Genomic DNA, 27,422 nt, shown 5'->3' with positions numbered 1-27,422 from the left:
TTTTATTTCAGTGATTTTACCGACGCCATTGTTTAAAACGCCTTCTCACATAAAAGGTAAATGCTCTACCTTTACTGTCAATTTTGCAAGTATTTGCATTCACGCTAAGCCTAAATATAAACATTACTGCCAATCATGCAAATATTTTTATAGTTACGCGTTCATGCTGCACAAATATGGCAGCGTATGTTTATCACATTGAACTATCATTTTCCTCGTTTAACTAGTGAATAATTCAGCTAATAAAAAAAATGGTTAAAAATTTAAAATATTTGGTAGTACTTGCCAGACTCCCCAGCAAATGACAAATTAACAGTAAACTACAAACTAATAAACAAAAAATATACATTTATAATTATATACATGTATAAATTATATATATATTCACACACACACACAAAACTAAACTGTAAAAAGTTTACTTGTTAAGCATTTTCCACATTTTTTTTTTTTAAATTCACCAAGTCTTTGCTATAAACAGTTTGTTTTTATGGTCCTTTTTATTTCACAATCCTTCCAAATGTACAAAAACAGACAACAACAAAAAAAAAAAAAAAAGAGGGGATTCACCCTTAACACTACACCCCCGCTCCCCCCCGTGTGACAAGTAGAAACAAAAACCCGGAGCGGCAGGTTGACGCCGAATGCCGAGCGGCCCCAAGTGCATCGTGAGCCGGAGAGAGACGTGGAGTAGACGAGATGCTTTTTTTTTTTCCCCCTCCTTTTTTTAGGGGAGGGAAAGACAGAAAAAAAAAAAAAAAAAAACAAAAATCATACATTTGGAAAAAGCTGCCCCTTTTCACGAAAGCGAAACAGCGCTCTTCCTTCCACAGTATTGCCAGAGGACCCAATCAACTTGGCTTCAGCGCATTGTTAGCGTTCACTAAGACAGTGGAATATAATTTATTTCTCTCCTGTTGATTCCCCTAAAAACAAAAAATAAAAATATTGGGGGAAAAAAAAAAAACCCTCCCAAGTCGCAGCGGGGATGTTGCGTTCTCATTGTCGAGCTCTTTTTTTTTTTTCTTTTTCCTTTTATAGCTCAATCTTGTCGTCGTCGCTGCTCTTCTTCTTCTTCTTCTTCTTGGGCTCCTCGTCCATCACCAAAGGGTTGGCCGCCTCCCTCTTCAGGTACGACACGAAGTCGCTCAACTCGCGGCCTCCCTGCAACGCCGCCAGACGGCAAACGTTAGCGCCGCGGCGTCACGCGGTCTTCAACAGCGGCATAAAATGTATTAAAATTTATTTACGATTAACGCTGGCATGATGCTGGACTATGAAAATGACCGTCTAAATGTGTACCGTAATTTCCAACTTTTTTCCCCACAAGCTTTCAACCTTGCGGTTTATGCAGTGATGCGGCTAATTTGTGTATTTTTTCTAACGGCCGCAAGGGGGCACTCGAGCGGAAAAGGTAAGAGTGAGTCCAATGGAATATGTGCCGAGGAAGTGAGTTTTACCAGTATGTTTTTTTGTTTTAATTGGCCCGGTTAGCACTGCGCCAGCGCTGTGTCTCAGTGATTTTTATCGGTATGTTTTTTTTTTCTAAATCCTTCCTGTTAGCGCCACGCTTGCGTTAGTGCGACGCCAGCGTGTTGCTGCTGTTACGGCTAATTTGTAATTTTTTTCTAACGGCCACAAGGGGGCGCGCGAGCGGAAAAGGGAAGAATGAGACTGGTGGAATATATGTGCCGAGGAAGTCACCCTGTTAGCGCTCTGCTAGCGTTAATGCTGTGCTAGCGTTTTACTGCTGTGTTACTGGGATAGCTCAGTGATATTTACCGTTAAGTTTTATTTTAAACAGCCCTGTTAGCACTGTGGTAGCGTGTTGCTGCCGTGTCTCAGTGATTTTTACCGGTATGTTTTTTTTTTTTTTTTTTTTTTTAAACAGTCCCTGTTAGTGCCGCACTAGCGTTAGCGTCACGCCAGCGTGTTGGAGCTAATTTGTGCATTTTTTTTTCGCAAGGGTGGCACTCAAGCCGAAAAGATAAGAATGAGACTGGTGGAATATATGTGCTGAGGAAGTGAGTTTTACCGGGCCCTGTTAGCACGGAGCTAGTGTTAGCGCAGTGCAGGCTTAGCGCTGAACTCTTTCCGTGCACGGTCTTTGTAAATATCTCATGTTTCAACGCGGGCAATTGCGGCTTATGTATGTACCAAATGGTATTTCCTTTACAAATGTACGCTGTGAAGCTTGTAACCAGGTGCGCTCAGTAGGCCGGGAATTACGGTATATAATTTGTGTATGTAATGACTCGGCTTGGGATAGTAGTGTATCGTGTTTGCGGCAGAAGACAAAATTTTGTAAGCGCAACAAAGTTTATATTTTGGTGATACTGTACGCGGAGCTTCAGTGTACTGACCTCATACTTCTTTGGATTCATTTTACTGCCGGCTGGTGAAAAGTAAATTGTCGGGAACCTGAGGGAAGAAAGGTTACGTTTATCAACATCATTATTTGGATTACAAAAAAGCCATCGAGTTGACCAATCGCATGCAATGAACTCAAAAACATGCGCAAACTAAATGAGAATTCACACTCAGTTTTTCCCCCATTTTTTTTACTTCCTAGGCATTGACTAAATCTCATCCAGAATGTACGAGTTGCCTTGGGAGAGATTTTACACTACTGTAATTTCTGCCCGATAAGCCACGACTTTTCCCCCCCCACACGCTTTCAACCCCGCGGTTTATGCAGTGATCCGGCTAATTTGTGCATTTTTTCTAACGGCCGCAAGGAGGCACTCGAGTGGAAAAGGTAAGAGTGAGACCGGTGGAATGCATGTGCCGAGGAAGTGACTTTTACCGGTTCGGCCCTGTTAGCACTGTACTAGCGTGTTACTGCCATTTCTCAGTGATTTTTACAGTTTGTTTTTTTTTTTAAACCGGCCCTGTTAGTGCAGCACTAGCGTTAGCGCGACGCTAGCATTAGCGTTAGCACAGCGTCGCGAGCGTTAAACTCTGTGTACTGTCTTTCTTTGTAAACATCTCGTTTTTTTAACGTGGGTTTCAATGTGGGCGCTTGCGGCTTTCACACAGCTGCGGCCTACGTACGTACCAAAAGGTATTTCCTTTACAAATGTGCTGGGTGAGGGTTACAACACTGTGCACTCCGTAGGCCGGTAAATACGGTAATTTTAAGCAGGCTTTCCACTTTCAAAATCTACAATGCAAATTTAAATTTAAAAAAAAAAAAAAAAAAAAAAAAAAAAAAAAAAGAGTGTACATGATTCAATGGCCTGAGAAGAAATAAAATATTCACATACAAGTGTTTTTACTGTATTGACTTTTGCTTAAAATCGACGAAAGAGTTTGTTTTGACACTAAAAATTCCGATTTCTGTTGCAGGTCCAACTAATTCATCCATCCATTTTTTTTGCCGCTTATCCTTACGAGGGTGACGGGGAGTGCTGGAGCCTAACCCAGCTGTCGACGGGCAGGAGGCGGGGTACACCCTGAACTGGCTGCCAGCCAATCCCGGGGCACATCGAGACCAACAGCCGCACTCACAATCACACCTAGGGACAATTTAGAGTGTCCAATTAATGTTGCATGTTTTTGGGATGTGGGAGGAAACCGGAGTGCCCGGAGAAAACATGCTAACTCCACAGAGGCGGGGCCAGCATTGAACCCGGGTTCTGAGCCACCGTGTTCTTACTAACTCATTTATTTATTTATTTGTTGTCAACGATTGCACATGAACGCAGCAAGTCACTTTGCCGACTCACCCGCTGACTTCATAAGGCGACGGGACGTCGTTGGCCGTGGCGTCCATCTTGGCGATGACCACGTTGGGATCGTTGGCGAGCTAATGCGGAGAGCACAGCGGGGGAAATTCCGACTCATTCGAAACAATTCTGGGTTCGTCGTCGGCGCGTTTGATTCCCGCCGGTCCCACCTTCTCTCCGAGCTCCGTGTATTTGGGCTCCAGGCTCTTGCAGTGGCCGCACCACGGCGCGTAGAACTCGACCAGCACGTCTTTGCTGTCGTCGTTGACGATGGAGTCAAAATTCTCAGCCACCAAAACCTTCACAAAAATGCATTTGGGTAAAAACCGGTGCGCACCTTCTGTCAAAATAAACAGCGCAATCTTGACCTTTTTAAAGTTTTGTTAAAAATTGGGTCACTAAAAGATACTCTGGAGTGGCAGAAAGTGAAACTACAGCTGACTTGGAAGGAATTTACCTCAAGCAACATATTTGTGACAAACATTTTCCATATTCAAATTAAAATGGCGGTGAAAAAAGGCTAGAAATCCTCACTGAAGTTATTTAACAGTTTTTGCCATTTCTCGGTCAAGTAACAGAAAAATTTAGTTTCAAAGTGTGCGAGCAGATTTTCTGCCACCCGGAAGCAAGCGCAACGCCGCGAGAGGATGTCGTAACGGGGGGGGGGGGGGGCTCACCTTGACGGGGCCGTCGTTGCTCTCCGGGATGGGCTCCGACTTCAGGTAACGCTTCAGTTTGCCGTCAAAGTAGTCCTGCAGGAAACTCTCAAGCGCTTTTCCGTCGCGACTGTTTTGGAGAATAACGAGATATAAGCTCCAACTAGCTCCCCCCCAACCCCCCGAAACAAATTTAAAAAAAAAAAAAAGACTAATATTTTTGTACAGGCATTAAAAAACAAAAACACTTCCTCTCCAACTTAAAAATACAGAAAGAATTCCTCTCCAACTTACGAAAACTCCTCGGTCATGACGTATTTGTCTCCCTTGACGGTGCGCAGGGCCACTAGGGGGAGCTCTCCATCGGCTCCGTCCAGGCCGAACTCAGACATGTCGTGGCTGAACGAAAGCTTGTTGGCGACGGCGAAGCCGAGCTCCTTGCCCTGGGAGATGAAGCTCTTGGCCACCTTCATCACCCTGGAAACGCACACAAGTGAGGTTTATCCCCCTCGACCAGATTTTCTGCTTCTTTGGAACAGACGCTCGAGCAACGGCAGAACTGCGCCCATCTTTGTTTGGAATAAATTACCGTAATTTCCGACCGGAGACATTTTTCCACACGCTTTCAACCCTGCGGTTTATGCAGTGATGCGGCTAATTTGTGCATTTTTTTTCCTAACGGCCGCACGGGGTCACTCGAGAGGAAAAGGTAAGAGTGAGACCGGTGGAATATATGTGCAGAGGAAGTGACTTTTACCGGCCTTGATAGCGCTGCGCTAGCGTGTTGCCGGCGTGTCTCAGTGATATTTACCGGTGTGACGGTCTGAGCGCTCCCCCGTGCTGAAAAGTCTCCTTGTGATTAATGCGCACGAGTTACTAACGGGAACTCTGGGTACGTAGCAGACGCTTACTGGGAAATCTCCCGGTCTCATAGTTCCCCTTCTTCTACATAGAGGGAGCTAACAAACGTTATGTATCCTAACCTGAAAACTAAAGTTGATAAAAAGATATATACATATATGTACGTTCGCTGTGTTCGTCTTTCCGAGACGTCCATAGCGAACATGAACGCTTAGCGACAAGTTGTCGAATGGCACATGTTGAAATATGGATGGGGATGTTTCAGACTGGCCGAATGTTTACAAAATATACGCGCATGTGCATTAATCAGAAGGCTTTTAAGCATCGGGAGCATTCAGACCAGTCACATCGGTAAGTTTTATTTTAACCGGCCCTGTTAGCTTTAGCATGGCGCTAGCGCAGGGCTCAGCAACCTTCTTGAGGGTGAGGGCTACTTCGTGAGCACCGACCGTATGAAGGGCTACGTGACCCGTTTACGCAAAATTTCAGACTCAGTTCATGACACGTACATAAAATATTTTGTTTTAATTTATTACAGTAAATGACATTACAGGTATTTAAAATTTTTAATTCATGTAAGTAAGTCAGATTCAGAATTTAAAGCACAAATAGTAACAATTTGTGTCAATTTATTCCTTATATGGTCCTTGCGGGCTACCATTCATGTTGGTGACCCCTGCGCTCGCGTTATTGCTAGCTTTAGCACGGCGCTAGCGTTAGCACTAGCTTTAGCACGGAGCTAGCGTTAGCATTAAACTCTGTGTTGTGTCTTTCTTTGTAAATATCTCGTGTTTCAATGTGGGCACTTGTGGCTTTCAGACAGCTGCGACGTATGTATGTACCAAATGGTATTTCCTTTACTCGATGAGGCTTGTAACCAGCTGCGCTCTGTGGGCCAGGAATTACGGTAAATGAGTTACAGTTATTCATGTGTACGCGTTTGGAGAGAGTGGAACGCAAATTCCAGGATTAAACTGGAGACGGGGGGGGGGGGGAACTGGATTTTTGGCAATGTCGTCCGGTATTAATGGATTTCCATTTGGCAGTTTTGGGGGAAAACAGGATAAAGAATTACTGTACCTGTTCCTCCAGTAGTTGGAGCCTTTGGGATTTTTGTCGTAGTCCACATCATAGTAGGCCACGAGCAGGTCTTTCCCCCTCAGCTGATCTTTGTTGTCGTCTGTCATGTGGGGGCACATCCCAAAACTGAGTCGGGGAAATGAGATGAGAGCTCGTCAGTTTGCGGTCACTGACAACGCAGCGACGTGGCTTTAATATTTAATCCGGAGCACTTCTGCCAAAGTTCAACGAGAAACACGTACACGTTGTCCTTGACGAACGTCTTGATTTTGTTTTTGGTAATTTTCCCCTCACTGAATTTGACTGAGCCATCTTCAAACTTGTTGTTGAGCCTGGGCGGGCGGAATAGGATGACGCCCCTGGACGCAAAAAAAAAATAAAAATAAGTTGACGGACTGTTCTGATGACCTGTACAGCGGTTTGGACTGAAAGGAGGAGGTGCACTCACTCGCCGTCCACGCTTTGACTTTTGAGGAGCGCCTCGACGCTGGTGTGGGCGAAGCGGTAGTTTTCCCTCAGGTCGTTTGCGGCCTTCTGGAACTCTTCGTACGCCGGGCTTTGGATGTCGGAAAAGAAGCCTGGCGGGAAAAGAGAAGGACGGCAAACCCAGAATGAGATAGCTTCCAACGTTAATTTTTTTTTTTTTTTAAAGGAAGTCAGAGTTGGGGAAAAAAAACGACATCTTGAGTGTGGGTACAATAGCAGCACTTGACTACAATAGTTAATTATACCGTAATTTCCGGCCTACAAGTCGCGACTTTTTTTTTTTCCAGAGGCTTTCAACCCTGCAGTTCATGCGGCGCAAGCGTTAGCGCGGAGGTAGCATTAGCGCACTTGGTTATAAGCCATGGTACACACAAAGAGTTTAACGCTAGCGTTAGTGTACCGAGGCTTATAACCAGGTGCACTAACGCTAGCGCCGCGCTAAAGCTAGCGTTAAACTCTGCGTACAGAGGTTTATAACCAGGTGTGCTCTGTAGGTCGGGAATTACAATATATATATTTTTTGATCCACTACAGCACATTTATTAAGTACATGTCAGTTTTGTTGAACATTTAATATATTGCACTTAATCCTTTAGAACTGTTTTTTTGTGTAGTACATTTTTATTGAATAATTATAAGTACTGATTGTTTTTTTTAGGTCATGTGACATTAATGCACCCCGAAAAAAAATGATTGGATTAAACAGCATTGGGCAGTACATTTTTATTGAAGAACTATAAGTATCTTTTTTTTTTTTTTTTTTTTTTTTACAAGTGATTTGATATTAGTGTACCCCCCAAAAAAATGATTGTATTAAAAGGACCTCAACTGGCAAATAATGGCCAATGCAGTGTCCCATATATCTATCCATCCATCCATTATCTGTGCCGCTTATCCTCACAAGGGTCAGGTGAGTGCTGGAGCCTATCCCAGCTATCCTCGAGCAAGAGGCGGGGAAAACCCTGAACTGGTTGTCAGCCAATCGCAGGACACATGAAGACAGACAGACAGACAGCCGCACTCACAATCACACCTCGGGGCAATTTAGAGTCTCGAATTAATGCACGTTTTTTGGGGGATGTGGGAGGCAGTCGGGAGCGCCCGGAGAAAACCCACTCAGGCACGGGGAGAACATGCAAACGCCACACCGGCGGAGCTAGGATTTGAACCCTGGTCCTCGGAACCAACGCATTGTGCTGATTAATTAAAATCAGTCTCCATCGCCTATTTAAAAATTCACACATTCACACGCTGTATAACTTTGGCATTGAAATGCCAAAGATATGACGAAATACGGTTGGCTGGTTAAACAACAGCAACTACAGATTGTACGCATGATTGACGTGGCCGTTGACAGAGGAACTTCACTTTGCACTCTAACCTGCTGATGCAAATGTTAAATCCTCTACATCCTCTCCACACCGAAATTCTTCTCATGTGGGCTTCACTTGGCTTTCAACAATTTATGAGTGTTTTCGACCTGCTCAACGTGTAAATTGTCACCCGATAACTTTTGTTTCGAACCGGCGCTGTACGAATATGCGTAAAACGATGACTTGAGCCGAGTGTCCTGCAGAAGTGATCAGAGTGCAAAAAAAAAAAAAAAACAAATTGACGGCGTTTCCAGCACAGCGCTGAGACTCACCGACGACGCTGGCGTCTTTGTCCGCGACGAACTCGTCAAACGCCGCCTCGGTGGTGAGCGCCACGGAGGCGGGGCCGGCCTGCTTCTTCAGGAAACTCACAATTCCGTCTATGAGACAGTAAAACAAAACGTTTTTTTTTTTTTTTTTTTTTTTTTTTAAATCAGTGATTCCCAAACAGTTGGAAGTTATCGAATTTTATGTCATTGCTAAAAAAAAAAAAAAAAAAAAAAAAAATTTATTTCCAAGAAATACTGTATCTTTATTCATCTATTTATACCAGTGAGGCACAATGACAGAACAAAAATATTTTCTATTATATGGCAGGAAGTACATACAGTAATTAATTGATCAGTTTTTGGTGACATTTACTTTTGTTGCTGTGCCGTGGGATTTTTCAAATTGTAAAATATGTGCCTTGGCTCGTTAAAAGGTTGGAAATCGATGCTTTAAATCATGCAAAGACTAGCTAAACCGGGGGTCTCAAACATGGGGCCCGCGGGCCATTTGCGGCCCCGCGAGGTGATTTTTTTGCGGCCCCCACCTTAATATGAAAGTATAACGGTAGTGCGGCCATTGAGTTTTATTTGGATAACATTTTTACAGTGTTGTGTGCGGAGCAGACCAATCAGGGTGGGGCAGATGGCTATTGGGGGTGTGACATCGAGGAGAGAAACAATTTTCAATTAGAAAGTTACAGCAGCGTTGCCGAGGAGAAGTTTTTATTTTTTCCCCCCAGAAGTTTTACACACAAGTTGTAAACACCGGCGTCCATCATATATATATATATATATATTTTTTTTTTTATTATGTTTTAGAAGATAGGATTGTTTTTAATTTCTAATTTTGATTCCACTCAGCCTCAGCCAGACTCCACCTCCAGCGCCCCCCCACCCCAAGTTAAATTGAGTTTGAGACCCCTGATCTAAACACTCACGGCATACACCTTCAAAAGGTCTCCCTCCAATCCCAAAGTTTGCGCGTGACAATAATTCATAAACGCATTTCGCCCTCGACTCGTCGACCAGATGAGTCCGGTCACGTCGCAGTTGATTTAAAAAGAGGAAAACCAAAAGCAATTTGCCAAAAGTTGCAAAACCGCTACGTTTCGGTCAAAGTACCACCGTACCTGCTGATCTGGGGCCTTCGTAGGGCCCAGAAACTTCTCCGCCCCTGAAGATCTTCAGGGTGGGGTAGCCGTTGACGCCGTATTTGCTGCAAGTCTTGCTGTGGGCCGTGCAGTCGACCTGGGGGAGGAAAGTGAAGAGTGTTCAACGGCTGTGGCCAAAAAAAAAACAAAAAAAAAAGTGCAAATAAATAATTGTCGCGTTACGTACCTTAGCCAGGGGGACGATGCCTTTCAGGCGCGTGGCCGCCGTCTCGTACTCGGGGGCGAGCCGTTTGCAGTGACCGCACCTTCAAAAACGACAGATGATGTTTGGGACAAATAAAAAATGTGTGTCCAGCTCTCCGCTCGGCAAATAAGACGGAGGGAAGGGTTTGCTCGGCTGGGAATGTTTACTAAAATCGCTAACAGGACATTACAGGGCACCGTGCGGACATGGAATCACGTGCCAGGAGAGATTTCAAGGTGCTGGGTGAGGGGGGGGGGGGGGTCATGCCTTGCTCAAGGGAACTTGACGGTCATCAGGGAACCAGAAAGCTAGTTGCTGCTCCTGCTGTCAACTTTTACTCTAAAATCCAATTTTTAAAATACTCTTCTACAATAATACTCATGTAAATGCCCTTGTATAAGTATAGTATGAATTTCAATTTCTAACAATTTTTTAATTTGAAGTTTATGCCATCAAAAGACTCGGTATTAAGACAACCAATTAGGAGATAGCTTTCTGTATTATTGAATAATATTTTACGTTCGGGAAGGACACCCACTTACAATAAAAGTGCCGTAGCGTTGTTGTTCATGCGCAAAAGACTTGGAAATTTAGTTAAACAAAAATAGTAATTAAAATATGTTTCTCCTGTCGTTGGACGTTTCAAGGAAAATTATTTTCGCTTTAAAAAATTACTTTTAAGTTTCGTTATGTAGGGAAAAACGGCACAGTCAGGGTCGGCCAATTAAAAGCAGCCACCCAACAGCGTCGGCCAATCGGAGCGTTACAACAGCGAGTGGACCCGCCCCTAACTTCCTATTGCAGGCTAAACGGCCTTTTTTTTTTTTTTTTGACTTTTTTCAAGTGCGAAAACGATGCCAAACTTCATGTTTCGGGTTTATTGTTTAAACGCAAACGCCTTCATTTGAAGGTTATATATAAAATAAAAATCATACACTAAAAGGAGTGGCGACGGAAGTGAATGTTTCATTGCTGTGACACTTTCGATTATGAATGGCTAACTAGCTAGCTTCCATGATAACACGTTATCACGCGCTTTTTTTGAACAATAAAACCAAATTCCCAAATAAAATAATGATGACAAAATTTTATTTCAACTTATATGCAAGTTTAAACGCATCAGGAGCCTTGCAGGGAAGCTCCGCGTGACGTTAGCCCGTTTCGACAGTTAACAACAAGCTAGCGTCGCAGTTCAGGAGGTCACACGGGGGGGGGGGGGGGAATATTAAATTGAAACATATAAAGACTCACCAGGGCGCATAAAATTCCACCAGGATGAGGTCCAGGTCCTGGACGCCGCTGTCAAAGTCGTCGTCGGTGAATTCGAGCACGTCGCTGGCTCGGGAGAGGCCGGCGAGCGCAGCGGCCACGAAGATCAGCCTCAGCATCGCACTCGGTGTCAGGCAGGCAAGCAACACCGCGAATCGGGGAGAGGGGAAAAAAAAAAGGATGTCGGGATTTTTTGGGGTGTGCTGGTGGCGGCGATGAAGGCTCGCTCGAGGCTGCGGATCGAAAGAAAAAGAACGAGAAGGCGGGGAAGGGTTTTGGAATAGGCCCCGGGGCCGCTCCTAAACGCGCTGTGGCAGCCCGTTATTGGCCGGACGGCAGTGTCGCTCAGCGCATCCTGGCCAATCGGCGTGCAGCACACCGCAGCTTTGTTGCGAGGCGACCAATCGGAGCGCGACTAAAAATCACAACTCCTCACTCCCATGCGGAAGTCCTTTATGAAGATAGTTGATGGGGGTCACACTCGCTGCTTCTTTTGAAATTCTCTGTACCACCATATTTGTACATTTATTTTTTTTACCCTTTCAACATATAAATAAGTGGCTTTAAGCTCATTCTTTTTTTAGGGGGGGGGTGATTTTGTTCACATCTTTGTAATCATTAACACATTTAATTTATTATCCTTTTTACATAGTAATATTTATGTGCTGAGGTTTTGTCTGTCAGCATGCACACGGTGCTGTTACCTTTTTCAGTCATCTAGACTGAGGATGGGGGGGGGTGAGCTACATGACTCAGCAGAAAGGACTTTATTATGATTATTATTATTAATTGCTCTGACCTGTAAACAAAGTGTTTTTTCTATTTTTTTATTGAAATGAAGCTTTCAGGCATAATAAAGTGTTACTCAAATGCAACTCAGTTTGTTATATCATTAGCGTTAGCATTGATTTGCAACAGTCTGTCAGTAGAGAAAAACGAACAATTGGTATTCAAATCAAATTTGATTTTAAATGAATTTATGTGTAAAGTATCTGTAATACAATTGCGGCAAAAAGCAAATGCATTGGATATAAAAAGTCGACACACCCATAATTCCGGTGAAAGGTTTTTGTGTGATTAAAAATGAGACAAAGCATGTCAAAAAGTTTGTCCATGATCTAAAAACAAACAAAAAATAAAAATAAATTCAAGAGTGGAATTGAAAATAAACAACTAGGACAATGTCATTGCACAAGTGTGCACACCCATGTGTGAGAAATGACCAGATTAATTGAATCACAGTCAAACTCCTGTTAAATGATAATTGAAGGTAACATTAAGAAATCGAAATACTTTTGTACTTAAGTACGTCAGAGTTGGTGTTTTTTTTTTTTTTTTACTTTTACTTAAGTAAAATGATCAGAGGAGAATTTCCATTGAGCAAACAATTCCCACGGGCCCCCAAACGTCTCAAAACACCCATTACAGTATTTTTAAAGTATTCTTTAATATAGAGTTATTAAGATTGGGATTCAGGAAGAGGGCAGGAAAAGAAATATGTTATGAGGAAAATTAAGTGGCGTAAGAACTTTTGACACCTCTGCTTAAAACAAAGACAAAATAAGTCATTTTTGTGGATGATAACGATAATAATTTCCATTGTCATGTTACATTAGTGTCCTTCCCGTTGAAACAATCAATTTCCACAGATATTTGGACAAGGAGAGATTTCCTTTTAATATTTTTGTATTTATGATGGATTTGAGTTCGAACAAAATAGCTCTCAGCTTTGATTGACAGCACAGATATGGAAAAATCATTGAGGAGCTCGTGCTCTATGAAGTTGAGCAGTTTTGATATTGAAACGAAACAAAACAAAAAAAAACAATAGCTTTAAGTCACAAATGACCCTGAGGTCAATTGCTGACCTTTGACCTGTACGCATTCCTGCCGTTTAGTTGACATACTCGAGCTCACTTCGACACAATTTTTTTTTTTTTTAATTTTATTTTTATTTTCGTCAGCGTAACATTGTTTGGCGCTTCACGTGACTTCCTCATGATAAAAGCGTGTTGAGGGTTCCCCGTTCAGCGAGCGGCCAGCAGAGGGCGCGCTAAGAATGCGCTGCTAGGATCGCTGCGCCGGTTTCTTTTCCGTTTTTATGGTTGGACTTTTGAGGAAGGCCTGTTCTGCCCAATACAGCTCGAGTCCGGGCTCTTTGGGCCTGTTCACAGGCCAGCCTTCCGCCGTGTTATTGAATAACGTAGACGTGACTCCTACTGTACTTTTTAACGCGTGTTGGTATTTATTTCGTTTTTTTCCGCCAACCTTTCTAGCTCACAATCCTTATCGTCCTGTTTCATCGCGCCCCGCTGACGTCAACACAATCACACCACAAAATCTAAACTGGAAAACTTTGACCTTGGGCATGTTCCCCTTGTTACGGATGTTTTCTCCGTCCACCTTTGTACCATACAGGTTCTCCTTTGATTCCTGTCCCGCATCGTGGACCGCCAAAGTCGTCACCGTGGCAACCCGCAACTTCCCTCCTCCGTCACATGTCGAAGGAGGTTGAAAGATGCTGTTGTCACGCTCACCGTTAAACTCCTCCAACGTTTCACGTCTACTTGGGGGGTCAGAATCCCAAAACACTGCGTGCTTTGTTGTCCAACGTCCAGACAATAACATGTTGTCCGCCTCTTAACTGGAAACAAAAGTCCATTGGGAAAACGAAGACCCTCGCGCTGGAGACCAGACCTACGCCGAGGCCCGACAATAACGACGCAGACTTTGTATTTTTCCTACGAGCTGAGCAAACTAGAAGAGCGGACGTGACAAGCTATCGAGGCCTGCCGGTGGGTATTTGCCCCCCCGATGCAAGCAGACTGTGACATCACAATGTTTTGGTGGTGTATTTCCTGGATTATTATCCGAACCGACAAACAATTACATACTAGATCAGCGCTCGTTTGAAACCCCGAATCTGACAAGGACCTGGCGGTCCAGATCGTTGCCTCATGCCTCGTTCCCGCACTCTCGTAATCCCGTTCCTGATCTCGAGCGTACCGACCCCGGTCTTGCCCACCGACCCGCCTCCTGCGCCTGATGACCTTGTTACTGCTCCCCCTGCCTGATCCCCGACACTGGACTGAATAAAAACGTTTCCCGAACTGCCGCTACGTCTCCCGAGTCGCGCACTTGGGTCCAACCCCGTGTTCAGGGTCGAGTTTGAAAGTTAAATTTGATGGCGGACCCCGCCTAAGATTTATTTGTACCTCCAAGTCTGGTTGGAAATGTTCCTTTCAAACCCCAACCCTGACTTGAAAAACTAATCTGAAACTTTAACCCCGGCAAAAAATGACAACGAAATCTCAGATTTGACCAAATATGGTAAAAGCGGCTCCAGATTTCAGTTCCTTTGACCTTTTCCAAGAGGTGACATCAATACTTTCCTTACCACAGAGACAAATAAAATAAATAAATCAGGAGACATAATTTCTGTTAAATAGATGATTTGTTTTAATAAAAGACACGCGTGTGACATTCAGAGATGAAACTGCTATGATATTGCTTCAATGGCTCAGAGCACAGACACGAACCGTTACATTTTTGTAAGAGTCACATTCAGATCAACTTCACGTGATGAGCAGCGCGGGCACCGGGTGGCGATTTTTTGATTAACGTGGGCGAGCAGGCGGCATGATGCGGGTGTTTGGGGTGGGGGGGGGGGTGTCGGGTGACGGAGCCAGACCGGGTTGGGTTCAGCGGGAGAAGCTTGCGGAGCTTTTTATTGTTTGTGATGATTACAAATGCAATGAATCCCACCGAACCCCACCGCAGATTTTGTGTGTGGCTCTGGTGTGTCGGGGGTGGTGGTGGTGGTGGTGGGGGGGTTGCAAAATGATGGAAACTTTCCAACGGGAATAAACCAGGAATTTGCAAAATTGAAATCATTTTTATTCATGAACTGCAATCGCACTGCTGACTGTCGCTGACGTATATACCGCCCCGCTAGTTAGCATTAGCGCCAACGTGTTAGCATTAGCGCCGCCGTGTTAGTGTTAGCACCGCCGCGCTAGCGTCGAACCTGGGCTCAGCAACCTTTTTGAGCCCGAGGGTTACTTCGTGAGCGCCGATCGTACGAAGGGCTACGTGACCTGTTTGTGGCAAATTCCAGACTCAGTTCATTGCACGTACATGAAATATTTTTGTTTTAATTTATTGTAGTAAATGGCATTACAGGTATTTTAAGAAGGGTTGCGTCAGGAAGGGCATCCGGCATAAAAATTGTGCCAAACATCTATGTGCGTTCATCTGAGATGACACGCTGTGGCGACCCCGAAAGGGACAAGCCGAAAGATACTTACTTACTTACTTACTAATTCATGTAAGCAAGTCAGATTCTGAATTTAAAGCACAAATAATAGGAATTTGTGGCCCATGGTATTTTTAGAACATAGCTCGCGGGCGCCTAATATGGTCCTCGCGGGCCACTGTTCGCCCGCGGGCACCGCGTTGGTGACCCGTGCGTTAAACTCTTTCTGTGAACCGAGGCTTAACACTAGGTGCGCTCTGTTTTCCGGGAAGGTCTTTCAATCGTCGGACTTGTGGGGCAGCTTGTCCGTGAAATTCATGTTTGTAAACTACTGTAATGACTACCACATCCCTGGAGATGGCGGCGTTGCACCGCTTTGGATTTGTGATCAGCACAGCTTTTGAGTAGAAGACAAAAAACAAGGGACGCGATATCAGCTTTTCCCGTCGACTATGAGGTAGATAAATGCCGCCACGTTGGAAGTTCAGACAACTCACTTTAGGCAGGAAAACGTGTGTGTTGCCATCACAATTTACACACAAGTAAAATACATCCCCCCATGCCTTTTCTCAGCCGCTTATCCTCACAAGGGTCACGGGAGTGCTAGAGCCTATCCCAGCTATCTTCGGGCGAGAAGTCCTGCATGAACTGGTCGCCATCCAATCACAGGGCAGATGGAGACAAACAACCAGTTGCACTCACATTCACACCTATGGGCAATTTAGAGTCTCCATTATCTATCCACCCATTCATTTCTTTGCCGCTTATCCTCACGAGGGTCGCGGGAGTGCTGAAGCCTACCCCAGCTATCTTCGGGCGAGAGGTCCAGCCTGAATTGGTCGCCAGCCAATCGCAGAAGCAATCAACCAGTCGCACTCACGTTCGCACCTACGGGCAATTTAGAGTCTCTAATACATTTTAGCATAATCCTGACAAGTTAGGTATTAGGAGCTCATTTGCTGAAAAGATTTAGCAAAAACCGCAGACGTGAGGCTTGAAGCAAGATTCTTCTTGATTTGCATTTCGAATGGGACTTTATGGCGTTTTTTTTTAATATGGGGGTGTATATTTTTATCATTTTTGAATGGGTCGGATTATGGAGGTAAGACATTTTATGCAAGTCATGTTTTGCGCTGCAATGAAATTACTGATTGGTCAAAAAAAAAACCATACTCTTGAAATATGAGACTTTGTTATGTATTATTTTTCATGGCTGTCTTCTTATGACATAAAAGAAATTGATATAAAGCTCGTGAACCTACGTCACCGAAGTCACGTGACTGGCCGTACTGCCGGTCTAGCAAAGCATTCTTCAATGCTACGTCGGTTGGAGACGACGCGAAAATATGTCTCATAGCACGACGCCCAGAGTTTTGTCCGATACCGTTAAACATTTAGAAGGTGATAATAAACGAAGGTTCATTGTTCTCAAATGAGTCCAATGCGTATTTAAAAAAGAATATAAACCACCGGGATAGGCTTCGGCCCCTGTACACGGAAGCGTGTTGCAGCCACACGTTAACCTACGTAAAGCTCTCCGCAGCAGACGGTTTATTTCCTTTTTTCATTTGAGAACAATGCATATTTAAAAAAAAATAATAATAATCTGTCGGGGAGGGGTTTACCGAAGTTTAATGTGTGGCCGCAACACGCTTCCGTGTACGTTGGAGATGACTGCCTCTCAATTTTTTTTTTTTAAAATCCGCATTGTTCTCAAGTGAGCCAACTTGGCATTATAAATACAAGTGTTGGGCATTGTGAATATTCTGATCCGGTCCAACGTCCCCCGCACTGCCGAGCAGCTCTTTTTGACCGTCAATATGGCGCCGTGAAAACGGTGACGTCACGAGCACCAGCTCGATATTTCTGCTTACTATTCCCAGAAATCCCATTTTAACCTCTCATGGAAACTAAACAGACGCTTTCTGGAAAATGTCCACCCTTTTGCAACCCTTGTCGTGGGTGTTCTATACGTTATTTGTATAACGAGAGGTGAGTGGAGTATTAGCTACGGGAGAGCACAAAAATAAATGCGAGACCGACATAGATATTTCCGCTCTATCTATGGCTACAGGCATGCGAGTGCCCAGGAGGTGGGTTGAGAACCGAGGGTTGGGGGTGGGGGGGTGGGGGGGTGGGGGGGGGCGAGGGTCAAGCGGTCTACTTGAACTGCTTAATGGGCGCGGGCACCTTGATGTCCTGGCCTTTCTCCAGCCTCTTCTCGCACTCCACCAGGTAGTTGACGCCGTCCACCACCGTCTGCACCAGCTGGACCTGTGAGGGGCAAGGCGGAGCCGGCCGGTGAGGGACGAGGGCTGCAATTGGCCGGACTGGGACCCGAAGGCGTCCCGTCAGTCCAGGCTCGGGCTCTTGAGTTTTATTCGTGGCGTCGCGGCGCCATAACTCTTGAAGTAACAGACTTTTGAACGCAAACAGTGGCGCAACACACGCGGACAGCTAATATAACAATGATCAAAGGAATCTTTTCTTTCTACCCTGTGAAGAACAGCAATTATCACAGTGGAGTAACTTAGGACTGCCTCCATTTTGTACTGCCACCAGGTGGCCTTGGCGTGCGTAACACAATCCATCCATCCACTTTCTTAGCCGCCTATCCTCACGAGGGTCACGGAGCATACCAGAATGAGCAGCGAAATTGAACCGTTAAAAACACTTTCATTCATTTACATTCTATTGAATTACTTCTTTAGTGTACATAATGTGATTTTCTTTTCTTATTAAAACACACATTACATTGTTTTCTATCTTTTGGGGAAAGATGATTTCCATCCATCCATTTAGTTAGCCGCTTATCCTCACAAGGGTCGCGGGGAGTGCCGGAGCCCATCCCAGCTGTCAACTGGCAGGAGGCGGGGTCCACCCTGAACCGGTCGTCAGCCAATCGCAGGGCACATGGAGACAAACGACCAATCGCACTCAAAATCACACCTAGGGGCATTTTATCCATATGTCCATTTTCTTTGCCGCTTATCCTCACGAGGGTCACGAGGAGTGCTGGAGCCTATCCCAGCTGTCAATGGGCAGGAGGCGGGGTACACCCTGAACTGGTTGCCAGCCAATCGCAGGGCACATGGAGACAAACAGCCTCACTCGCAATCACACCTAGGGTCAATTTAGAGTGTCCAATGAATGTTGCATGTTTTTTGGGATGTGGGAGGAAACCGGAGTGCCTGGAGAAAACCCACACGGGCACGGGGAGAACTTCCAAACTCCACACAGCCGGGTCCGGGTTTGAACCCGGGACCACAGAACTGTGAGGCCAACGCTTTACCGGCTGCCCCACCGTGCCGCCTGAAAGATGATTCCGATGTTCAAAAATATATGCCATCATTTTATTTGTGGAGCTCATTGTCTCCGTTTGTGTTTGTGGGTTTTCGTGTGAGGACGATTGAAAAGTAACAATTTTCACTGAAGCTTCGATTGAAAAGGCGACGGGTCCACCGGTGCCGGAACGGTCCGCCTACATCAAAAAAAGCTACTTCAGACCCTACCTCGGACTGTCCCAGGCGGTCCAGGTTGGAGATGTCGAAGGTTCCGCCCACGGCCGCGGTGTCCACGCCGCCCGTCCCTCTCTTTTGCAGACGCAGATTGTCCAGGATCTTCGTGAAGCGGGGGTCCTGGAGGGGCCCGCCGAGCAGAATAAATAAGTAAATAAAACGAGAAAATGGGGGGGGGGGGGGCGTCGTGCCCCACTGCGCGGTCACCTTGCTCAGGAGCGGCAGCTTGACGTGGACGCCCGCCCGCAGGCCGGTGCCCAGGTTGGACGGGCAGGTGAGGATGTAGCCCAGCCTCTCGTTCCACATGAACTCCCAGCCCCGCTCCTGGATCAGATGCTCCACCTGCAGGCGTAAACCTTTGCGTGAGTCCTGCTCGGGTCCGACACGCGGAAATGACAACAGGCAGCCCGCTCGTTTGAAACCCGCAACCCAGAACTGAAATCGTAATTTGAAACCCAAATGAAAACTTGAAGTTCTGATTTGAAGCCCGAACACTGACAAATGATAACCCCGTACCCTTATTTTGAAACCAAAACCACGTCTCTAACTTCTTGACACTAGCTTGAAAGCTTAATTTGAAACCCGGACCCTCGCTCGAAACGCAAACACGGGCCTTAAATTCTGCCTGAAAACTCTAATCAAGACTTTGAAACCCGAAAAGAACGGGTCTGACCTCCTTGAGGCCTCTGCAGAACCTCTCGAACACTCGCTTCATGTTGCCTCCCTTCTCCATGGAGATGACCCTGGTGTGATCCTCCTCGTTGACCCAGATCAGGAAGGTCTTGTCATTGTTGTGCCTGCGCACGAGAAATCGAACGTTGCCGAGCCGGATTCCGGCTGATCCGTCACGTCTCGGCGGAGTTAAACGGGACGCGAGGCAACGGATAGAGAAAAACGACGAAAGGGGTGACTTATGAAGGGGAAAGAAAGGAGGACGGCGACTGATTCTGATCCGGTGAGGCGACGGACCCGTTTGGCCATTCGCGGGCAGTTGAAGAAACTCAACCGGAAAAACCAAAACCAGAAAAGTTGATGCACAGGTTCCGTACGTTCTCCCCGGTGGAAGAACATTTCATTGTTCTGATTGGCGCAATATGTTACCGGCATAGATAGACATAGATCATTTGATTCGAAACAATTATTTTGGTCCATGCATCCATCCATTTTCTTAACCGCTTATCCTCACAAGGGTCGCGGGGAGTGCCGTAGCCAATCCCAGCCGTCAACGGGCAGGAGGCGGGGTACACCCTGAACTGGTCGCCAGCCAATCGCAGGCCACATAGAGACAAAGAGCCGCACTCGCAATCACACCTACGGGCAATTTAGAGGGTCCAATTAATGTCGGATGTGGGAGGAAACCCACGGAGGCACGGGGAGAATATGGAAACTCCACACAGGTGGGTCCGGGATTGAACCCGGGATCTCGGAACTGTGAGGCCAACGCTACTTTTTTTTTTTTTTTTTTTAAGAATGAAGTCGGATTTTTGACGACCACTCAGGCCTACGACGCAACTGCCTTCTGATTTTGGTCATGATGGGGGCACTCGGCGAGGTACAAACTCTTTCATGTGGTTCTGTGACAATTTTTGTTCCCGTAGGTTCCGTGGGGTTGGACACCGACTTCGGGCTCACCAAATCCCGCGGGCGTCGGGCCAGTCGCGGGCCATTCCCGCACACGTCAGCAGGGGGGACACCGGCTTGTCGAACAGGAAGTGGTCCTGAAGTGAATACGTGAAGAAAAGATACGGGTTACACGTGGCAATGGCCAGAATGTCCAAACTTAGCCAGGATCCGGTTTTGGTTCTTCCTCACGTCGATGAGTTGCTGCTGCTCCAGATCCGTCATCTGGGTCAGGCTGTAGTACCTCCCGGCCAGGTCGCCCTTGAGGCCGGCGAGGGCGTCCACCACCACGCGCTCCACCTCCCTGCGCTCCGCTCGGGTGCAGGCGGGGGGCAGGCTCAGCCCCCGGATGCTGCGACCGGTCCTCACCCGGGACGACAGCACGTAGCGCTCGTCGAAGTGGCCCGAATGGAGCTGAAACCCGGGCGGGAACGCGATATTGAAGGGTCAATATAAAACACTTTAATATAATTTCAAACTAATTTTCCAACATTACCGTTAATAGCAAGTGAATTTTAGGTAGTTGATTTTAGTGAAGACTCACTGTGACGACCCAGGCTAAACTTAGCTTCTACCCCGAATTGGGAGGCTCATCTCTCCGATCGCAATGAATCACTTCAACATACTTCCTTGACGCCGTTTGTGAAAATGTGTTGACTTGGGCTCAGCATATTTCATTTCATTAATTTCAGCGCGGCATGAAACGGGTTTTTCGGCGTGCTGCGATTGTGGATGCTCGGGGTATTTTCCCACGTTATGCAGGGATCGGATCCTAATATTAATGCCAAATATTAATCGGAATCTCTGCGGGTGCGCGCTACACCTTGCTGGCGTCCAGGTCGGTGGGGTGCTTCATGACTTGGGGGTCGTAGCCGTTGTGTCGCTCTTTGATGACGGGGTCCAGCAGGTCCGCAAAAACCTGGAAACGACAAATAATTGGGATGTTTCCTGTGCTAACTTGAACGTTGGAATATTTCAAAGTTTTTGGAATGTCAACACAATTTTTCATCCATTTTCTTAGCCGCGTATCCTCACAAGGGTTCTGGAGCCCATCCCAGCTGTCAACGGGCAGGAGGCGTGGTACACCCTGAACTGGTCGCCAGTCAATCGCGGGGTACATAGAGACAAACAGCCGCAGTCGTAATCACACCTAGGGGCAATTTAAAGTGTCCATGTTTTTTGGGATGCGGGACGAAACCGGAGTGCCCGAAGAAAACCCGACGCAGGCGCGGGGAGAACATGCAAACTCCACACAGGCGGGGCCAGGATTGAACCTGGGTCCTCAGAACTGTAAGCCCAATGCTTGACATATCTGGCAAATAAATATGATTCTGTTTTGGATTATTTTTTCCCTTGATGTATGAATATTTTGGCGATGGCTGCCCTTTTTTTTTTTTTTTTTTTTTTTGCGTCTAGCTAAAAACGTGTGATGTCGGCGTAACTCATAAGAAAGAAAAGGAACAGCTGACTTGTTTGTTTAAAAACAATAATTATAAAAAATAGCACAAATTGACAAGCCGTGAAGTTTTACTCCTGACCCGTAGGTGGCAGTAATCCACAAACAGTTGCTACTAATATGATTATTTTTAAGCATTAGCCAGGTGTTCCGTTTGGACGGCAACATATAATCAGTGCAGCTATCTGAAAGGAAAAAAATTAACTAAATATACATTAATGGCGGCTCGGTGGATCAGCTGGAAAGCGTTGGCCTCACAATTCTGAGGTCCCGGGTTCGATCCCGGACCCGCCTGTGTGGCGTTCGCATGTTCTCCCCGTGCCTGCGTGGCTTTTCTCCGAGTGGGCACTTCGGTTTCCTCCCACATCCCCAAAACATGCAACATCAATTGGACACTCTAAATTGCCCATAGGTGTGATCGTGAGTGCGGTTGTTTGTCTCCATGTGGCCCGCGATCGGCTGGCGACCAGTTCAGGGCGTACCCCGCGTCCTGCCCGTCGACAGCTGGGATAGGCTCCGGCACTCTCCGCGACCCTCGTGAGGATAAGCGCCAAAGACAACGGATGGATAGTACAGTAACAAAGTATCTGTACTTGTTTCCTTTTTCCAGCACAGGTAACGTCATCATCAAGAAATGGGCAAACGGCAACAAGGGCAGACCTCGTAGGACTCCTCGTCTCCGGCCACCATGCCGACCGTCTTGATGAAAGGGTGCCCGGGGTTGTCCACGCCCGTCTGGATGGCCTGGTCCAGCGTGTAGCCGCTGGGCGTGGCCTTGTCGCACAGCTTGGCGTAGATGGCGGGCGTCAGGTGGCTGGCCATGCAGTTGTTGTGTTTGCGCAGGTCGGGGTACTCCGCGCTGCGCAAACAGAAAACACGGCGGGCGCCCGACAGCGGGCCACTTTCAAATTATACAAGCCTCAAAAGATACGTTTGGGGGGGGGAAAAAAAAAATAAACGTCACACCTGCAGTAAAATGTAAATTAATAAAGGTGTAGGACATGACTCAAATAAAGGATTCTGAGCACCACAACAATCACCAGGTGTTAATATTCAGCTGGAATTTTAATGCCTAACCTCAAATAAAATAAAATAAAATAAAATAAAATTACCATCTTCTTCCACCGACGGTATTTCCTCAGCTACAGGCCTTCGCGCCTCAGTTAATCACTTACCGCGACATGCCCTTGAGCAAACAACACGCCGTACTTTCGACGACTGCATTTCCTCGTGTCTCGATTAATAATCCGGGGCAGGGTCCAGGTAAAAAAATAGAAATGCCTCGCCCCAAATAAATATATCACGGTGGTACCTCGGTTTTCGAACGTCTCCGTTTTGGTACAAATCGTTTTTTGGGCCGAAAATTTCGAGATTTTTTTTTTTCTTTACTTCCGTTGTCGAACGAAAATCGGTACTCGAACGCCCCGACCAGCTGACCCGCGACGATTTGTTACTGCGAATTCGAACGCACCCCTCGAAAAAAAAAAACGGAAAATATGTAACGCGTGCGGTCACACACGAAGCTCTCTGTGTAGAACGCAGACTCTGCACGCGGACGTGTCCCGCTAGTGACCTTTTTTCTTCCGATTGAGCAATATTAAGCCCCGATCATGGCTCCAAAAAAAGGCAAGTGGAACTGCTGGTGCTCAAAAAAGGAAAGTGGTGCCTAAAACTGAAGAATTTGATAGCCGAAAACGAATCTGGTGTGAGTGTTTCTGTGCTATCGAGGGAGTGCGGCATGGCGAAATCGACGATCGACGCCGTCCTGAAACGCAAGGCCGCCCTCAAAGCAGGTGATGTTCCTAAAGGAGCAACCGTGTCGACCCAGCACAGGCCACGATTCTTGTAGGAATTTGAAAAGTTGCTTTTTATTTTCGTAAACGAGCAGAAGTCAGCTGGGGATAGTGTTGGCGAGGAAGGGATTTTGCACCAAAGCTGCAGATATGGCAATGCACTCCCAGCCTAGCATATTCTTCTACTAAAGCATACATTTTAAGCAAGAAAAATATACTTCTCAAATGATTTAATTATATAAATTATTTAAACTATACATGTATAACTACTATGCAGTTTATCATCAGGAAAAGCTAAAAAAAAAAAAAATTTAGGCTTGGAACGCATTATTTCATTTTCCATTCATTGTAATGAGAAAAGGCGCTTCGGATTTCGAACATTTCACTTCTCGACCGGCCTTCCTACAAACGAAGGCCTTTGTGGCGCAACTGCGTGCCAGATACACTTAAATAAGCACCGCATTGCCAGCAAACGTCCCCCTTTTCGCCCTTTCACGAAAAATACACAACATAAAGACAGACTTTCACATACTAGATTCCCTCAAACAGAGGCATCTATGCCTCAACTTCAATAAATTAATCGATCCAGAACTGCAATTTTCAATGCTGCTATGCTATCGGGCAGTACAGTAATTCTTTGCATTCTTTGTACTGTACCTGCTGTATAGACTGCAAATATTAAAGCAGCTTTGCGTGAGCGGCTTACGGCTTTCCGCCGCTGAGAGCTGATGCAGCCGTTCGTTTTCGGATCCCGCTTATCCTGTACAGGCTGTCAAACTCAAGGCCGGGGCCCCAGATCCGGCCCACTGAATCATTTTGCGCGGGCCCATTAAATACGAACATACTGCATTTCTCCGCCACAGCAGTACCACAGTTTCTCTCTTGGTACTCTGTCATGGGCTTTCTCTAGATCCACAAAGACACAGTGTCGCTCCTTCGGACCTTCTCTGTACTTTTCCACGAGCATCCTCAAGGCAAATAGTGCCTCTGCGGTACTCTTTGTAGGCATGAAAGCATACCGTTGCTCGCATATTCTGACTTCTGACCTGAGTCTACCTTCCACTACTCTTTCCCAAAACTTCATTGTGAGGCTCATCATCTTTATTCCTCTGTAGTTGCCACTCAGAAATTTGTTCAAAGGCTAATTTAAGGTACACCTCATGCCTTTATTGAGGTTCTGCTCTAGTGTGTCCAATATTTATCTGAGGCGATTCATTTTCTAAATTGTTTGGTGTGCGGGCAGCCGGGCGTCTGTCGCTCACGTTGTGACGTATGAACGGTCCAAAAACACACAGCAAGCGAGCGGAGTGAACTGTGATCTTTACCTTTGCGCAAAACGAGGACGTAAGATCTGTGCTACTTATAGAGCGCGGTGGGAGGTCGTGGGGGGAGGGGGGGGGGTTATATCTGCCGCCGAGATAATATTCGTCTAATCTCTTCATACGTGCCACTCGGTAATGCGTGCGGACGTGCCTCGAGGCATGAGGCCGTACGACTGATCGATAGAGAGAGAGAGAGAGAGAGAGAGAGAGAGACAAGAGAGAGAGAGAGAGAGAGAGAGAGAGAGAGAGACAGACAGACAGACAGACAGACAGACAGACAGACAGACAGACAGACAGACAGACAGACAGACAGACAGACAGACAGATAGATAGATAGATAGATAGATAGATAGATAGATAGATAGATAGATAGATATAGATAGATAGATAGATAGATAGATAGATAGACAGATAGACAGATAGATAGATAGGGAGAGTGATCGATAGACAGACAGACAGAGAGTGAAAGAGATACATGGATAGCGAGAGAGATCGAGAGATAAATAGATAGAGAGAAAGAGAGAGCAAGAGAGACAGACAGATAGATGGACAGACAGACAGACAGACAGAGAGTGAAAGAGATACATGGATAGAGAGAGAGATCGAGAGATAAATAGATAGAGAGAGAAAGAGAAGCGAGAGAGAAGACAGATAGACAGACAGACAGAGAGACAGACAGACAGAGAGACGGACAGACAGAGAGAGAGAGAGAGAAAGAGAGAGAGAGAGAAACAGACAGACAGACAGAGCGTGAAAGAGATACATGGATAGAGAGAGAGATCGAGAGATAAATAGATAGAGAAAGAGAGAGAGAGAGAGAGAGAGAGAGAGACGGACAGACAGACAGAGAGACAGACAGACAGAGAGAGAGAGAGAGAGAGAGAGAAGACAGACAGTGAAAGAGATACATGATAGAGAGAGATCAGAGATAGATAGAGAAAGAGAGAGCGAGAGAGAGACAGACAGACAGACAGAGAGTGAAAGAGATACATGGATAGAGAGGAGAGATTGAGAGATAAATAGATAGGGAGAGAAAGAGAGAGCGAGAGAGACAGACAGATAGACGGACAGACAGACAGACAGACAGAGAGAGAAAGAGAGAGAGAGAGAGAGAGAGACAGACAGACAGACAGACAGAGAGTGAAAGAGATACATGGATAGAGAGAGAGATCGAGAGATAAATAGATAAAGAGAGAGCGAGAGAGAGAGACAGATAGACGTACAGACAGACAGACAGAGAGAAGAGAGAGAGAGAGAGGAGAGAGAGAGAGAGAGAGAGAGACAGACAGACAGACAGACAGAGAGAGGGAGAGAGAATTTGGTAGTGGATGTAAAAAGTTCAAGAACCGCGGTTTGATTGATAGGTCGATAAAATTGTCACATCGGCAAAGGATAAAGATCAGAAACCAATCGGAAAGCAATAATTATATTGTACAAATGAATTCCTTAGTTGACATTGGAAATTGCGTTAAATAAGCGGCTTTAAGGAAGGTTAAAAGCTGAATATTAACGGGAATGGCAGCATTAGGAAAAGTGGGGAATATTTTTGATTCATTATAACGCAACAATAAATGAATATGACACATAATTTTCAACATAAATGTTCAGTATTCCTGAATGTCAGCATGCTCAGGTTAGCCCACGGCTCATTATGGCATCGAAAAATAGCATTACCGCGAAAAAAAAAAATGATCCATTTTAAGTCAGTTAAACTTATTTTTAACCTCCAAGATATATTTTGCTATATTTGGTCGCTAAATATTTAAATGCGTATTTTATTTTAAAGATGGAAATGCTGAGCCCAGTTAATCTCGATCCCCCCCTGGCTAATTAGCAGCCTTTTCACGGTTTCTCATACATGAGCAGACTTCGAATTAGGGGATAAACAAAAGCGTTCCAACAAAAAGACAAAATGAAAATGTTTTCCGAAATTCACTATTTTCGCTTTGGTTTTTCCTGGGAGGCCGTAAATGGCGTCACCTGGCGGGGTACAGCCTGCGTCCCGGCGCTCCGGCGCTGACGCGCTGCCGGTGCAGCAGAAATCCGGCGGTCAGGGAGCCGCCGACCACCGAGAGGAAGCCGAGGCTGCGTCCGGAGGACAGGATCCTGGAGAAGCTGCTGGCCATGTTCGGGACTCGTTCTCTGGTGGGGAGAAGGAAGACGGCAGGTGGATTTGAGCGACGGGTGCTGATGGAGGCGAGAGAGACCGTGAAGGAACGAAAAACCCGGACGGACGTCAAGGTAGCGGTTCAAGCAACGGGTGACAGCGGATATGTACTTGCGAAACAAGAGACGCGTCCTCACGACATCGTCTTTTCTCTAAATTCATTCGATTCATACAATTACGAAAACGTTTTACGTGCTAATCAGGCATTAATAG

The 27,422-nt window shown here is 45.9% G+C and overlaps 2 protein-coding genes across 2 annotated transcripts; both read right to left on the bottom strand.

Annotated features, from left to right (window-relative positions):
- Positions 1–586: 586 nt before the first annotated feature.
- Positions 587–11,364, bottom strand: pdia3 (protein disulfide isomerase family A, member 3). Its single transcript, XM_061823127.1, has 13 exons — positions 11,061–11,364; positions 9,792–9,870; positions 9,584–9,701; positions 8,457–8,564; positions 6,774–6,903; positions 6,568–6,684; positions 6,326–6,451; positions 4,679–4,861; positions 4,406–4,514; positions 3,899–4,027; positions 3,729–3,808; positions 2,364–2,421; positions 587–1,164 (listed from the first exon to the last, which is right to left on the bottom strand). The coding sequence occupies exons 1-13, from the start codon at positions 11,195–11,197 to the stop codon at positions 1,036–1,038; spliced, it is 1,503 nt and encodes a 500-aa protein (XP_061679111.1). The 5' UTR covers positions 11,198–11,364; the 3' UTR covers positions 587–1,035.
- A 3,193-nt stretch (positions 11,365–14,557) lies between these two features.
- Positions 14,558–27,278, bottom strand: LOC133502417 (creatine kinase U-type, mitochondrial-like). The gene is made up of 9 exons (XM_061823192.1): positions 27,023–27,278; positions 22,588–22,786; positions 21,295–21,390; positions 20,664–20,885; positions 20,484–20,569; positions 19,525–19,648; positions 19,059–19,193; positions 18,846–18,971; positions 14,558–17,607 (listed from the first exon to the last, which is right to left on the bottom strand). Exons 1-9 carry the CDS (start codon positions 27,166–27,168, stop codon positions 17,494–17,496), a joined length of 1,248 nt encoding a protein of 415 aa, XP_061679176.1. The 5' UTR covers positions 27,169–27,278; the 3' UTR covers positions 14,558–17,493.
- Positions 27,279–27,422: the final 144 nt, after the last annotated feature.

This window comes from Syngnathoides biaculeatus, chromosome 6 (genome assembly GCF_019802595.1).
Source record: "Syngnathoides biaculeatus isolate LvHL_M chromosome 6, ASM1980259v1, whole genome shotgun sequence".
Lineage (NCBI taxonomy): Eukaryota > Metazoa > Chordata > Actinopteri > Syngnathiformes > Syngnathidae > Syngnathoides > Syngnathoides biaculeatus.
This window is presented reverse-complemented; position numbering and strand designations above follow the sequence as displayed.